Genomic DNA, 14,643 nt, shown 5'->3' with positions numbered 1-14,643 from the left:
CCTTGTAGCACATATCACCGTATAATTGCGAACTAATTTACAATGTTAATGACAAGAAAAGATAACGCAATCGCAAACGTTTTATTTACATATATATGTATAGGTACAAGAATAATGCAACATTATCTCTAAATCAGAGAAGAATAAATTTTAAATACATATTATGTCTCGTTATTTTCTCCGTAGCTCGGAAATCTTTTTCAACATTTTTTTTTTGTAAATCAATTATTTTTAGCAAAAAATCCAAGATATTGCCACGTCGCAAAAAAATACTGATATCTTGAAAAATATCTCAGCCGCACATTACTCGCGTTCGTTCGCGGAAATTACCCCCTGGGTTCGAGAACATTGCCGGTGGTGCAAAACGATGCCGGCGGGTATGATTTAGATAGGATAGCAGGACCATTCTTTCGGAGGGATAATCCGGCGGGTTCGTCCGGCGGTTCATTCATTATGCACGACCATTTATAATGCACGTAGAAACGATGCATGCAGGTATAATTACAACTCGGACTCCGTGCCGCGCACTCCGCGCAACGTCCCATCTATGCATCCTCATACATCCCCTCTTTCGGACAAACCGACTGTTCTTTTCTAGTCGTCCAGCCACATTGCCGGACGAAGAATAATCATTTCTACGCCATTGTCGGCCATTCGCCAGACAGTTATCTTAACTATATCTCTGTTCAGATCGTGCTAACGATCGCTCTCTTTATCTCGATGCGTTTTATTGAACGGTGATTACAACAATAACACAATTACAATAAATTCACCGACGATTCATTATGAAATTTACGGTTAGTTGAAATATATCTTTTGTAAAGGTAATGAGAGAAGATTGAAAGTATTAATAAATGAAAACATGAATTAACTAAAGTGGTATTTTCGTATCGATCATATATATATATATATTACAATCAGATAAAATTATATCTGCAATTATATCTGGAACATTTAATTATTCGTGTATATTTTATTTCTTTTATAATCAGTATTTACAGTAATTGTGCTTCATTAATTGATTTATAAGCGCAAAATAGTACGGTTCTTTAAGTGCTCGTCTTATCGATTCTAAACTGTGATAAAAATATATCTTCTCAACATATTTTACACATTCTATATCGAATGTTTTCGACTACCGACCATCTGTTCTTTCGAATGCGTTTCCATTTATTTGCAGAGCAAGACCCGCAAGCTCTGTAAAAGCGACGAGAGTAGCAAAGAGGAAAGCGAAGGACGGGAAACGATGGAAAATCCAAATTGCTGCACAAAGCTCTCGCGCAATCAGGTTCCCGGTAATCCTCGCGCCTTCAAGTACTTCGGCACGATCGCGAAAGCCAATTATGTGGCTGACGTAGGTACAGATGTGGCTTTAAGGCGACTAGACAGGAGAGAGGAGATGAATACATAGGCAGAGAAAGTACATTTTCGAGAGAGCGAGCAATTACTCGATTAACTCTAATACGAATTATGTTACAGCTTGTTATCAAAATCGCTATTTGTTAATTGTTACATACCATTCTTGCACGTCGACGTACAAATGGTCGCAAAGCGTTGTGTCATTAAATAACCTTGTTTATGACAAAAATTATATTAATTATTTAAGCCAAGCAGGTTGAACAAAATTTTCGAAATTTAAATCATGTCAATAGACACACCATCCAAAGCTTTTATTTCCAAGCGATATTCTCATTTCGTTGATCGCGCATCATCAGAGAGATCTTTTGGATATTTCAAATATTATCTATCAGATTGTACACTTACGATCATCGTCGAAACGCAACAATTGCATTTCCCGAAAAAACATCTCTGACCAATTCTCGCGTTCCTACAATATTTCGAGGTGAAGAGACAGCAAGATGCATGTCCTCGATGGGATACATTCTCGTTTCTCGATCTTCTCGCGTACATTTGCGGTCGACTTTCGCCACTGATAAATTGCGACTAACGAAAGTGTGGAAATTGCATACGTCGTTGTAACGTCGTTGTCCCCAGTGTGCTGTAATCGTCTCGGACGTGCACGCGACGCTCATGGGCAAAGAAACGGAGAAAGAATACACGGATAGTCGAAAGAGAAAGTACCCGGTTACGGTACGGATGTCTACCGAGTGTGTCCGAGAATCCTCTCAGGATGGGACTCGTTAGTCCTGGCAGACTTACGACACCCAGAACTCCTTCCACCACGGTTATCTATCATGGCTTCGGAGCGAGATATACCAGAGGCAAGGACGTTAGTTTCCTTCCGTTCAAATTACATTGATAGTCTTCTCTTCTGATTAGAATCAGCTCGCAATCCTTGAAAACACATTTAGCTATGTGTTACATCTCTTTACAATACATTATATATATATATATATATATATATATAAAAATTTGAATGTTAAAGATTGAATTGTCCTAATAGGTAATCAATTCTAATAATTGCGCATTTAAATCCCATCTGTCGGATTAACTGGACCAAGCTTCTATTTATTGCAGACCAAAACGACTATTCTTATCAATCGGCAATCAACATGTACATTCATTTGGCAAAAACTATTAATATTGTAATGTATGATAATATAATTGTGTTTTTTGCTAAGTTATATTTCGAATTCTCTACATTCAAAAATTTATTTCCCATTTACACGTTGAAAATTTATACTATATACTAGTTTACGAGATATGTGTGTATGTGTGTGATTAAATTGGAAAAGCAGCTTTTGGAAAAAACCATATAACAGCATTCTATTTGTTGCTGAACGTCAATGCGAGGGGAGGATATACTTTTTTTGATAATTTTCAGCTTTTCAACATCCGGACATCTCCTCAGTGCGTCTTTAAGAAAATAAAAGAGAAAGAGAAAAAGAGAAAAAAAAGAAAGAGAATGGCACACAAGATGGCTGATGGCGTACACGCATCCGACGCGGATAACAGGGGAATCCGGGGATGAATTCGAGCGCGAGAAAAGGAGGAGGAGATGACTTGCCGTTGGAACTTTGATTTATATGTTAATCGCCAGACAGCAGTCGTTGCCGATGTTGGCAAGTGTGCAGTCTGGTGCAGCACTCTTTTACCCCTCGTAACAATCCTCGAAATACCCCGTATAAGCAGGCATCTGCTATATTTCGAGGCAATATTGGTAAAAATACAACGAAAAATTCGAATTTTAATTATCAGTCAATTTTCATAGAAACTATCAAAAGTGTGAATATATAATTGTGTGTGTACGTACATAAAGCTAATATATAATAACATAAATTATAAATAATTTATAAATTTATAATTTATAAATAATATAATTATAAGTAATTTATTAAATAATATATTTTTAACACCGAAATAACTGGATATATCTCATTGTCAGCAAGAAAATAATAAGAATGCATGCTTTTTTTCCATTCTAAAAGATATATATACAACTTTAAGAAAGATTGACAAATATATTTCTAAACAAAATAATCTCTACTCGACAATTAAAGCTTAAATTTTATGAGTTATATTTGCATTTAAAAATTATCGACAAAATTAGGTTTGTCAATATTGTACTGATATCAGAATTCTACTATTTCGATAGATATATCTCCATAAGACGACCAATTAATAATCGATCGATCAAAATTGTCTGACGAGCAGAAAATAGATGAATACGAAAATGATTCATTTCCGGTTCAATAAACCTATGGAATTATTAGAATTTCATTAATCGATGTATTGAAAACCGCCACAGTCCATGCATTCGAATTCCAAATGTCTGTTGAAATAGATATAAAAGATATAAAGAGAGGTGAGCTTTAATTGAAATTGCGAATTTCCAACGATTAATTAGTTGTGAACCAATAATATGAACAGAATTTCCGTTACGAGACTTATCAAATTGGTATGATTTTTTTAAAGAGAGCTTTTATGTTTTTAATTTTTAATTAATACTCGAAGAAATATTCAAATAAACAATAAAAATAAATAATAAAAAACGTACGAGCTTATTAAAAATCAAAATAAAAAGAACGAGCAATATGGCATATTTGAGCCAACACAAATGTAGACGCGTGCTTTATTGTAATTATTAATCAAATCAAATCAATGCATAATAAAAATAGATATAAAAAATATGTATATAGTAAAATATCTATTTATCTTTATAAAAAATATGATATTAAAATATAAATATTAAAGTTAAAATGCGCTAACATACACAAAAGTCATTTAGGAACTAATAAAAAGCGCAAGAAAAAGCAAATATCTTATCAAGATGCTGCAATGATTTTATTTGCTACATTTATGGCCTATATTTTGTTTTCGCAGCAAGTTATAAAATTGTCTGTATCGCACAATTTTTGTAAGATAAAGATTTTATCAGAGTCTATCTTAATCGAACATTTGCGCAAACAATCAATCACTTACATACGTATATAAACGCTGTCTGTCGCGTTACACCACTCCAATTTCTGGAAAAATCGTACATTATCAAATAATCAGAAAAAAATAAGTAAAATAGTTATAATTGAATATTGATAAAAATATTCAATTATACAATCAATACATATATGATTAAATGACGTTTAAAAAAGGTATGGGATCCGAAAATGATAAAAGATTATCAGGCTTTTTTATTGTTTCAGTTTTCATATGTCACGATATAATTATGTAGGAGAACGTATTATAAAATTGTCTACGCGTAAAATAAAATAAAATACAATAGAAAATATATTTCCAAAAATAAAATTACATATATTTATTTAGAAAATTTGCTTGTTCTTGAATTATTATTTTATATATTAAAATATAGTTTTAAATATAAATATTTTATTCTTATCATATTATTACGACTATTATCATGGTATTCTTATCATACTATTTAGATTTTATAAAGAGAAAATAGTTTGTTATCGTTTTCTTTCCTATATGACGTTTCTTTATCATAATTACGTTTTACAGTGCGATTCTCGAACAAAATGGATTTTATCGTCACGAGATAAGAATTTTTCACCAGATGAAAGATTTCAATATAAAAGCCAGTGCGTGTACAACAACATTAGTCTGTATACTTGTAAGATGTTACGAAGTTTCGCTTCATATCTCCTTTTCATTGGAGGTTTCAGTGAGTGAAAAATATCAATAATTTTTACATTTACGTACAAAATATAATATATTTTCTGGTGTCGGGTTACGTAAATTTACCTATCTATAATATTAAAATTTATATTTTTATATTTGTAAATAGATCTTTATATATAATTTAAAGAATATAATTTACTTGATAACAAGCTTCGCAATTAATAAAAGCGCATAAAATCAAATCGGCACAGCAGAATTGCTTAGCCATATTTTCAATTATCCTTCAAATGTCCCATCTTAGAAAGGAAAGTTCAAAAGGCTATAAAGTGCTGCACGTAATAAAGTCGATTGAATCCTTGCGTGATTTATGTATTCGCCGTATTCTGGGGCTAACTTTTCTGCTGAAACGGCCAGAAGACAAATTCTATCATCAAATTTAATATTACAGCATCCTTCCTGCGACCGGCTTTCTTTCTTGACCCTCGGATCGTAGGAGGCACGATAGTTGACATAAGCCAGCATCCTTATCAATTGAGCCTCCAGCGAGGTTTACAGCATACTTGCGGGGCTGCCATCATCAGTAATAAATGGGTTGTCTCTGCGGCTCATTGTGTTAGGTATATATTTCTTTCTTTCTTCTCTTAAATATGTATCGCGCATTGGCTAATCCTAAGACAAATTTAAATCATTATAAAAAACGCACATTTAGAATAATGACCTTTGTCGTTATCTTTGAAAAGTAATCTAAATCTCTTAATTGTAATTTAATTTCTTCTTATCAAGTGCTAAATATAATGCCGCTATTCATTATCAAGATCGTATTTAGTTTTGCTCAAGCCCCTTTGCTTCATGGAATTGAATACAAAACAATAAAATTGTCAACTATAAATTGTTTATTATAATTATTCGTAATAATTCTCTATTTGGTGAACAAAAAGCTTTACATTTTTTTGAATTTTTAAAATCAATATAGACGCAGAAAAAACATTTTTAAGCAAACTTTCTCAATTAATTTCGTTTTCAAATCACAAATTGAATATAATTCTTGATTATTTGCAAGCAAATTAAATATCTTATATTAAGTTTATTCCGTTGCGTGTTGTGGCAGTGCAAGTTAGAAAATTGTAGCCACGTTTGCGCGATCATCCATTCGCTATTACGAATGCGGTCGCGCATTTACCAGTAAACGTTTTGTCGATATTGTCATAGCGTGGTTCGCATGTATTGTCAACATTTTATATGTATATATTGACGTGCGTTTCTCGTTTTGTTACAGTTTATCGGCTAACGTTTACAAACTCAAAGCAGGAAGTAACAACAAATACGAGGGCGTCTATTATCAAGTTAAAAGGGTTATTCGACATCCGGCTTACAATGACTTGACGATCGATTATGATATTGCCCTTCTTGAAGTACGTAATACCAAACTCTCTCTATTTCTCCCCTTCTTCTCTCTCTCTCTCTCTCTCTCTCTCTCTCTCTATGTCTTTCTCTCTTTGCTTACTAATGGCTTGCACCAGCTGACAATAACAACATCGGTAGCTCTTGCACGCTCTGGAAATTTCATTTCAGGTCGATGGCGAAATCAGATTTAACGATAAGGTGCAGCCAGTGAAGCTGGCGGAAAAGGAACTCGCGAATGGTGTTATGGTGAATGTTACCGGATGGGGAGCGGTGCAGGTGAGTTCACAGAGAATAGATTAATTATCTGACTCATTATCTGTTTCGGAAAACAGATGGTGCTAAAAGTAATAGTAAACTTTTCCGATCGCGAGCGCGATTTGAAAATTTCACGAAAGCAATAGAGAATTTCATGTTATCTCGTGTGATAGAAATCAGAATTACTGCATTCGATTGTTGCAATACGCGAACGAAAGAAATCGATATCCGCGATGTGACTAAATCATGTTACAAGTGCATCAAAAATATAAAATTATACGCACGCACACGCACACACACACACACACACACACACACACATGCGAATATTATTAAATTATATTCATTCGTGTCGAAATATGTGTTTTATATTTTACCGCTTAATAAAAACACATTTTCCGCATTGTATTCAATAATTATCGGTGTCTGATTTTCAGGGAGAGATAATTATTGTTAGATGCTATATGTATTAATATACAATCACATTTATAATCCTAATATGATTTATTAATGGACATATTACAGATAAGCATATTAAAATCAATGAGTTGAAATAGTAAAAGGTGCGATTTTCTATTTTAGTCAGGTGGAAAAGTGTCACCCGTTTTAAGAAAAGTGTCGCTTCCGATCGTAGACAGAGAAACATGTCGAAACAGATACAAATACATCCGCAACATCACCGACAGAATGATCTGTGCTGGTTACATGCTGGGTGGGAAAGATTCGTGTCAAGGTGATTCAGGCGGTCCGCTCACCGCCAATGGCACCCTCTACGGCATCGTATCCTGGGGATACAAATGCGCTCAGCCTCTTTATCCCGGTGTTTACACCAATGTCGTAGACCTTCTCTGGTGGATAAAATGGATCAGCGGTGTTTAATTTTTGACAATTGCACATGTCTTAAGACTGCTATTAGATGTTATTATTAATCTTAGTTTGTAAGCGTAAAATATCAAGTTTGTATAATAAATTACGTGTAAGAGACAGTGTTGCAAGATTTTAATTATTAAGATAGACGTTTTTATATTTGACAGATTATATACATTTTACAATATTAAAAAAATATAAACAAGATTGTTAATCAATTTCAATGATGTCACATTAAGGAGAAACTGATTCAGCTACATTAAAAATTAATAAATCTAATATCTTTCGAGATTTATAAATTTAATATTGCCTAAAATATTTTTGGTCTTTTAAATTGTAAAATTAATAATTAATTTGTAAATTAAAATAAATTTTATAGAATTAAAATTTCTATTTTTATGAATTTTTATATTATACAGTTTAAATCCGTGATACAGTCATTATAAAAAAGTTAGTTTGGTATAATAATTACGATTTTGAGATTAAATTGTATCTTACAAAGCAAATATTTTAACTCACAAATTAATTATTACTTTATATTTTAAAAGACTAAAAGCGTGCTTTGTGCAATGTGTTATTTAGGAATCTCAAAATGTATTAAGTTTATTAATTTGTGATACAGTTGATTCATTCTGTTCTTCTATAAATAATTTTGATCATGAAAAAGTATAATCTTTACAATGTTGATTAAAATAAATAAAATAAATAAATTAAAATAAATAAATAAATAAAATAAAGTAATTAATTAATAAGATAAATAAATTTAAAAAATTAAATAAATTAATTAAAAGAAATGTTATAAGTATTATCGTATATAATTCAACAAATACAACAAATAATACAACATTTAGTTGTGCGACCATAAAGATAAAAACATAGTATTATTTCAAAAATATAAAGCATGTTATGTATATATGCTTACGTTATTCTGTCTGCATATAGCAGAAATTCACTTAGGTATTATGATCTTAGCATAATTGTATACCATTATCAATCAATTGATAGGATATCACTTACATAGTTATATATAGATAGACCATATAGATTGACACACAAACATTATCTCGTAATGGATTTATGCTTTTAATATGTAATCCTAAATTAATCGCGCGATGTTTTTTCATGATAACATTTTCTAATGATTTCAAACATAGATAACGCGATACTAAACGTTTATCTTTAACAAAAAGCGAATTTTACGTGTGCGACAAAATCTTTTTACACAAGAGTCGTTAGTCATGACTGGTCAGTGCAAAAGAATGTCCAAGTTTATTTTATTCTTCTGCATCTTTCTGGTATATAGTGAGTTAAACATTTTTACTCTCTCATATTCATACTTTTCAGACCAAATTGTTTTCATATAAATTGTAATTATAGTCGTTAATACTGAAAGCCATCAATATGTGGACATCGAGGATTATCCATACCATGTGAGAGAAATTCATTTCTTTTTGTTTTATACGCAATGGCTCATAGTATCGTGCGTTCCGCTGACAAATAAAACTATATACCATTCACATGTGGTTTTAATCGGTAGTCAGTACAGCGCAGTGACTGTAAGCCGCTATTATTTTCGAATAAATCGGATTTCAGATAAAATTCGTTATTTCAATACAGGTATCGATCCAAATAGGCCGACGATACGTCTGCAGCGGCGCATTCATACACGAATCCTGGATTATAACTGTAGCATCCTGCGTGTCCAAGTATACGTACGTGCGAAAAGTATATAGTAATATACCGGATGTTTTTTTTCTTATATAGTAGTCACGATTTTGATTTTAATAAATTTTTTTTTCCATAAATTTGTACGCCCTAATCTTTTCTTAACACTAATAATGTATTTTGTTTTTATTTATTACAGATTTTTGTAATTAACCGTAAGTTGTAAGTATCTGCGAAAATATTTTTGATATATGTTTTCGCATTTTACAGTGCAAATTTATCAGAAGTATCCGTACGCGTTCGTACCAATCGAATTTGCACACAATGTGGCAATGTCTTAGAAATAAGCAATATTGTAATTCATGAAAATTTCGATAAGTATGTATACTTCAACGATATAGCATTGATAAAGGTATGTATTTTCAATCGCTGAGCAAGCATTCAGCACATACGTTTCATTGGTTTATCGTACCTATGACATTGCTTTATCGCGATAAACTTGTCACATTTATCAATCTTGTAGCTAAAGAGTCCCGCAGAGTTTGGAGAAAAGTTGCTTCCTATCGGACTTCCAGAGAAAGAAGATGAACAAGTCGAGGATGAAACACGCTGCGTTGTGACTTGCTGGAAATCGGTAAATATCAAGCAACTTTAGTTTATTCATTTTCAAATTTTTACAAACATCTGCGCGCGAAAAAAATCGTCGTTTTGTTGTTTGACGGAATATCCAGATGTTACGAAATTTAAAAAAATGCGTAATCCACCAATTGTTCCTCCGCGGTGAAAACTTTGAACGTTGATGCGTTTCGTTTTAAAAGTCTCGGTGCTAAGAGAATGAGATTTTGACAGCGAACGCGAATATGCAAACTTTCTACACAATTTTAGCTGACACTGGCACGCGACATTATTCAAAGTCACGTCGGTACCAAAGTAAATCATTACGAAACACCATCGCAAAAACGTTCGCACGCGTTCGTATCGCCCCGATTTGTCCCGGACCGAAGTTACAATAACGAGAAACGTGTCGTAAAAACGTGCGAGCTGTGCCAAATTTACAGGAGCTCAACCCGGCCAGGACTCAGCTCACAGCAGCCGCTGTGGCGATCATAAATCAACGTACGTGCAAAGAGAAAATGCCGAGCTACAAGCCGCTGTCCAAAGAGATGCTATGTGCCGTTAACGCGACCCGCTCGTCGGAAATGTGTCAGGTAAGATGAACATAAGATGAGGATGACGCGACGCAACTCGCGGCGCGATGATCCGTGAAGGGCTCGTCCGCGGATGCGAAACCTACGACAACCAGAGGCGACACTCGAGAAAGCGTCGACGATACCGAGGAGAGACACCTCGACCTCGTCGACGTGCATCACGATACTTGGCACGCGTGCAGTGTACATGCATCATCTACGTGCCGTCGAGCCGAGTACACGTTCTCGTGTCAAGCGCAAAGAGTCCGGTAAAGTACTGCGCGAGATACCAAAATATAACTTGGAGAATCTTCTTTTATAACAGGAAAAAAATAACATAAAGAGTGGATAATAAAAAACGAGAATTTATATATATATTGTTTTGTGTTGCTAAATAATGCTCATTGCCATCGACGTTTATGCACGTAGCGTGCAAATCCAAGCTGACGCTCATATAATGATCTCGCATAGGAACCAACGGTCGGTGGAAAATGCGTGGCGCGTAAATTAAGAGCAATCGATGGTGGTCGAATTCCAATTGTACACGGCCGCGAGTGTACAATTACGTCGATGGAGTCAATAGTCTTTCCGCAAGTATGCGCTCTGGTTCAGGTGTCGGATGCACCAGATCGGTGAACAATGCGGCACTTGACTCGAGAACGCAATTTCCACGCGCCGCCGATGTACCGCGAGCAAAATGCGAAGGGATTCGCATGTGGGCTAGAAAAATTTTCGTTATTTCCCAACGTGACCATGTTCGAAACCTATAGAACAAGAGAGCACTTTTATGTAGATACATTGTATCTCCGTAAAACACAACCGTATACATTTACAATCGATTTACATAGTGATGTACTAGGATTTCACACAGATTTTATAAGATTTTAAAGCCCATTTTTCCAACCTCAATTAACTGTAACCTCTCGGTTAATTTTAAATTATATTTTCGTCTCTTTCGGGTAAGTTTAAGAGGAAGAGATAATTTAAACTGAGGTTAAAGTTTGATCAATGTTTGAAAAACCGACCCCTTCAATAGATAATTCTTGACGTTTTCTATTTCAGTTATATTGCCACTAGAATAAAACGAAAAAAGAGTTTTAAGGGATGTTAAAAGTATATTATTTTTAAAAATAAATAAAACTTTAACACAAAAATAAAGGGAATTAATTTTGATGTGTTCTGAATTGTATAGTAATCTGTCGATACTTTCATATCTAGTAATTAAAATTATTAAAGCTTCTGGCAAAACCATCGTAATATTATTGTTTGCAGGGTGATCTAGGCGCGCCTCTAGTATCGGAACAAACGCTGATTGGCATTCTATCCTACGGATTAGGATGCGAAACCAGGACACATCCAGGAGTCTATACTCGTATCAGCAGCTACTTATCTTGGATCTTTGCAAACTCTGGTATATATTAGTAGGGCTTAGTAAGGCAGCGTGTGAAATCATTACATCTAATCCCAATTAATTATATACAAAGTATAATGTCATCTATATAAAAGATTATAATGTCTATTAATAAATCGAATTCTGCAAATTATCTTAAATGCGTACTAATTTTAAGACACGCAAAATCTTTGACGTTTAATCTCCAATAATGAAATATCTCCTAGATTTTATCTCATTACAATAGTTACAAAATTAATTAAAATAAATTATATATATATATAAGTATATAATATAGATACTGTACATTACACAATATATTGTATCTCTTCTTGAAAGACAAAAAAGTAGTCACTTAAGCGCAAAAAACAATTACTTGAACTCAAATATTACGCGGTTTCATCGATATCTAATACATATTTATAAAGATTTCGTAGCAACAACGGACTAGCAATCAATTATTTCGACCTGCCGCGTGCAGAGTATTTGTTGATAAAGTCCATGAATACAATAGCGGGAGCATGCCATTTAATTTAAGCGATAGTGAATGTTCTGTACTTCCGATTTCAAATGTGACTTAATTGTCATGTTTCGAAACCGAAACTTCCGACACGCCACCGCGATTAGTCGTTAAATTACCATTGATATTTTGTGCACGCCAATTAAAGGAGAAGAGGTTTATAACAATTTACACAAAAATTCATACAGTTCTCAATTTCACCTCATTAAGAGCCCGGTTGTACGGAATTAATCAGCGGCCATAAAATCTTTTTAGTGGCTTTATTAAAAGATTAATGACGTGTATTTTTATTTTCGCGGAATCTTTTCATTGAGATAAAAAAAAAGAGCGATAAAATTTATCTGATAATAATTACATGGCCAAGATATAAAATGAAAGCTAACATCTTGTTCTTCTTTATTAAATATAATTAGGAAAAGGAGTGCGATTATTGTCTAGAATAATAAATAACTGAATAAATAAATATATAAATATCTATATATTTATATCATCTTTTCTTAATAAAAAAATATCAATAATTTATTTGTTTGCAAAAATTAACATAAAAACATTTTTATTCTTTCAAAACTGAAATAGAATCAGAGAACTGAAACTTTAGCTTTTTTCAGTATCCAATTATGAAGTGTTTCATGTATATTCTCATGTACAAATTCTCGAGTGAGAAAATTTTACACAACACCCAAGAGACACTATTCCTATCAGATAGCCATTTTGCAATAGATCACCACTATTGTTTTAGACACAAAACGTGTGCACAAAATTCAAAGCGATTCTCCGTGTTTGTGTAATAATTCTAATCGGTTCTTTATTCGTAGAAGAAAATAGCAACGATATAGAGGATACCTCTTCGGGGATATGGCTGCAGTTCCAAGTCCCTTACAACAATCGCTATGCAAGCGCAAAAATCGATAGGAATCGTCACAATATATTATTTGTTTCTTCCGTTATCCCACGTAGAGAGAAAAATAGAGAAAAATATCGCCGCCGAAAAACTCGCCAATTTTCGGTCGCGACGGTTCGATATTTAAAACTGTCTGCGTAAGGGCATAAGAATAATAAAAGCACTAGAACGAGCGATACTTTTCATCTGTGTACGGAGATTAATATTTTTTCACAAGCGGATTCTTGTAACATTTTTCTCTCTTCTTCCCTCTCATTTTTTTTCTCTTTTATTTGTTCTATCGTTTCGAAGCTAATTCACTGACAAAAACTAGACAGGGAAAAAGAAACAAGAGCTTTTCTTCATTTCCATACTTGTTTAGCCATTCAGTATCTCATTATTTCTGTCTTGAGAGACGAAAAATTATCTGACAGATGCGCGTCTCTCTCTCTCTCTCTCTCTCTCTCTCTCTCTCTCTCTCTCTCTCTCTGTAATTATGTGTTAAAAATAGGAAAAGAATAAAGTTTTCTAAATAAATTAGATAACTTTACATCAACGTATACCAAGTGTATTATATATAAATCAATTATAGCGCTTCACTTTGAATATTATGCAACGTTATTAACAGATGTAGCGGAAACAGAACTGGATAAATTGCAAATAGCACAAAATCCATGAAAGTTATATTGCAATGTGATAGGTATACCAAAGTGAAATATATGCTGCAAACGTTGCCGTTTATATCCGTAAAACAGAGGCTATATTATAACATGCATATATTTATTTTAAAGATTTTAAAGAATATGTTACCAAATCAATTAAGGAATAAGTTAGAAATAATAGGAAATGAGAGTAAAAGACAATGTCTTATAATTAACTGAAATAAGACAATGTGAAAGGATTGAATTGTTTAAATAATGTTAAAGGAACATATTTTATACAGTAATTTAAATAATAATTACAATTTTTTGTATTACAAATAGCTGAGAAAGCTAATAAAGATCAATCTCTCTCTCTCTCTCTCTCTCTCTCTCTCTCTCTCTCTCTCTTTTCTTCTTCTTTTTCTCTCTCATTGCCTTTATTTGCCGATGATTAAGCTGCACACATCTTGGAGATTGCGCGCAGTCTTTCTAAGAACAAAAGCACCATCTGAAATAAATGGCACTGGTATTTTGATGAATTGATTAGATATCGTATTGTCTACTACGCTCTACAAGCGGTAGCATAATAATTAATCATTAATGCCTCCAAAATTAGCTATAGTTTAACTATATTATTATAAATGCATAATTTCTTCAATTGCAATAATTATTATATTGTGAAAATATACGCACTCATTGGCGCTATAACTTATGAAATAAGCTGTCATAATGCTAACGTAGAGTAAAATATAAGGATCTAAAAAGATTTTTTTTAGGCCAAACCGAGCTTAACAATA

General features: G+C 33.2%; 1 protein-coding gene across 1 annotated transcript; it reads left to right on the top strand.

The window, feature by feature from the left end:
- Positions 1-4,954: 4,954 nt before the first annotated feature.
- On the top strand, positions 4,955-14,220 carry LOC140669058 (transmembrane protease serine 9). The gene is made up of 12 exons (XM_072898527.1): positions 4,955-5,080; positions 5,486-5,654; positions 6,314-6,449; positions 6,610-6,717; positions 7,279-7,573; positions 8,737-8,865; positions 8,941-8,993; positions 9,181-9,269; positions 9,499-9,640; positions 9,752-9,862; positions 10,287-10,436; positions 11,688-14,220. The coding sequence occupies exons 1-12, from the start codon at positions 5,035-5,037 to the stop codon at positions 11,835-11,837; spliced, it is 1,578 nt and encodes a 525-aa protein (XP_072754628.1). The 5' UTR covers positions 4,955-5,034; the 3' UTR covers positions 11,838-14,220.
- Positions 14,221-14,643: the final 423 nt, after the last annotated feature.

Source organism: Anoplolepis gracilipes, chromosome 1 (genome assembly GCF_047496725.1).
Source record: "Anoplolepis gracilipes chromosome 1, ASM4749672v1, whole genome shotgun sequence".
In the NCBI taxonomy this organism is placed as follows: domain Eukaryota; kingdom Metazoa; phylum Arthropoda; class Insecta; order Hymenoptera; family Formicidae; genus Anoplolepis; species Anoplolepis gracilipes.
Note: the sequence above shows the minus strand (reverse complement) of the source record. Positions and strands in the feature narration are given on the sequence as shown.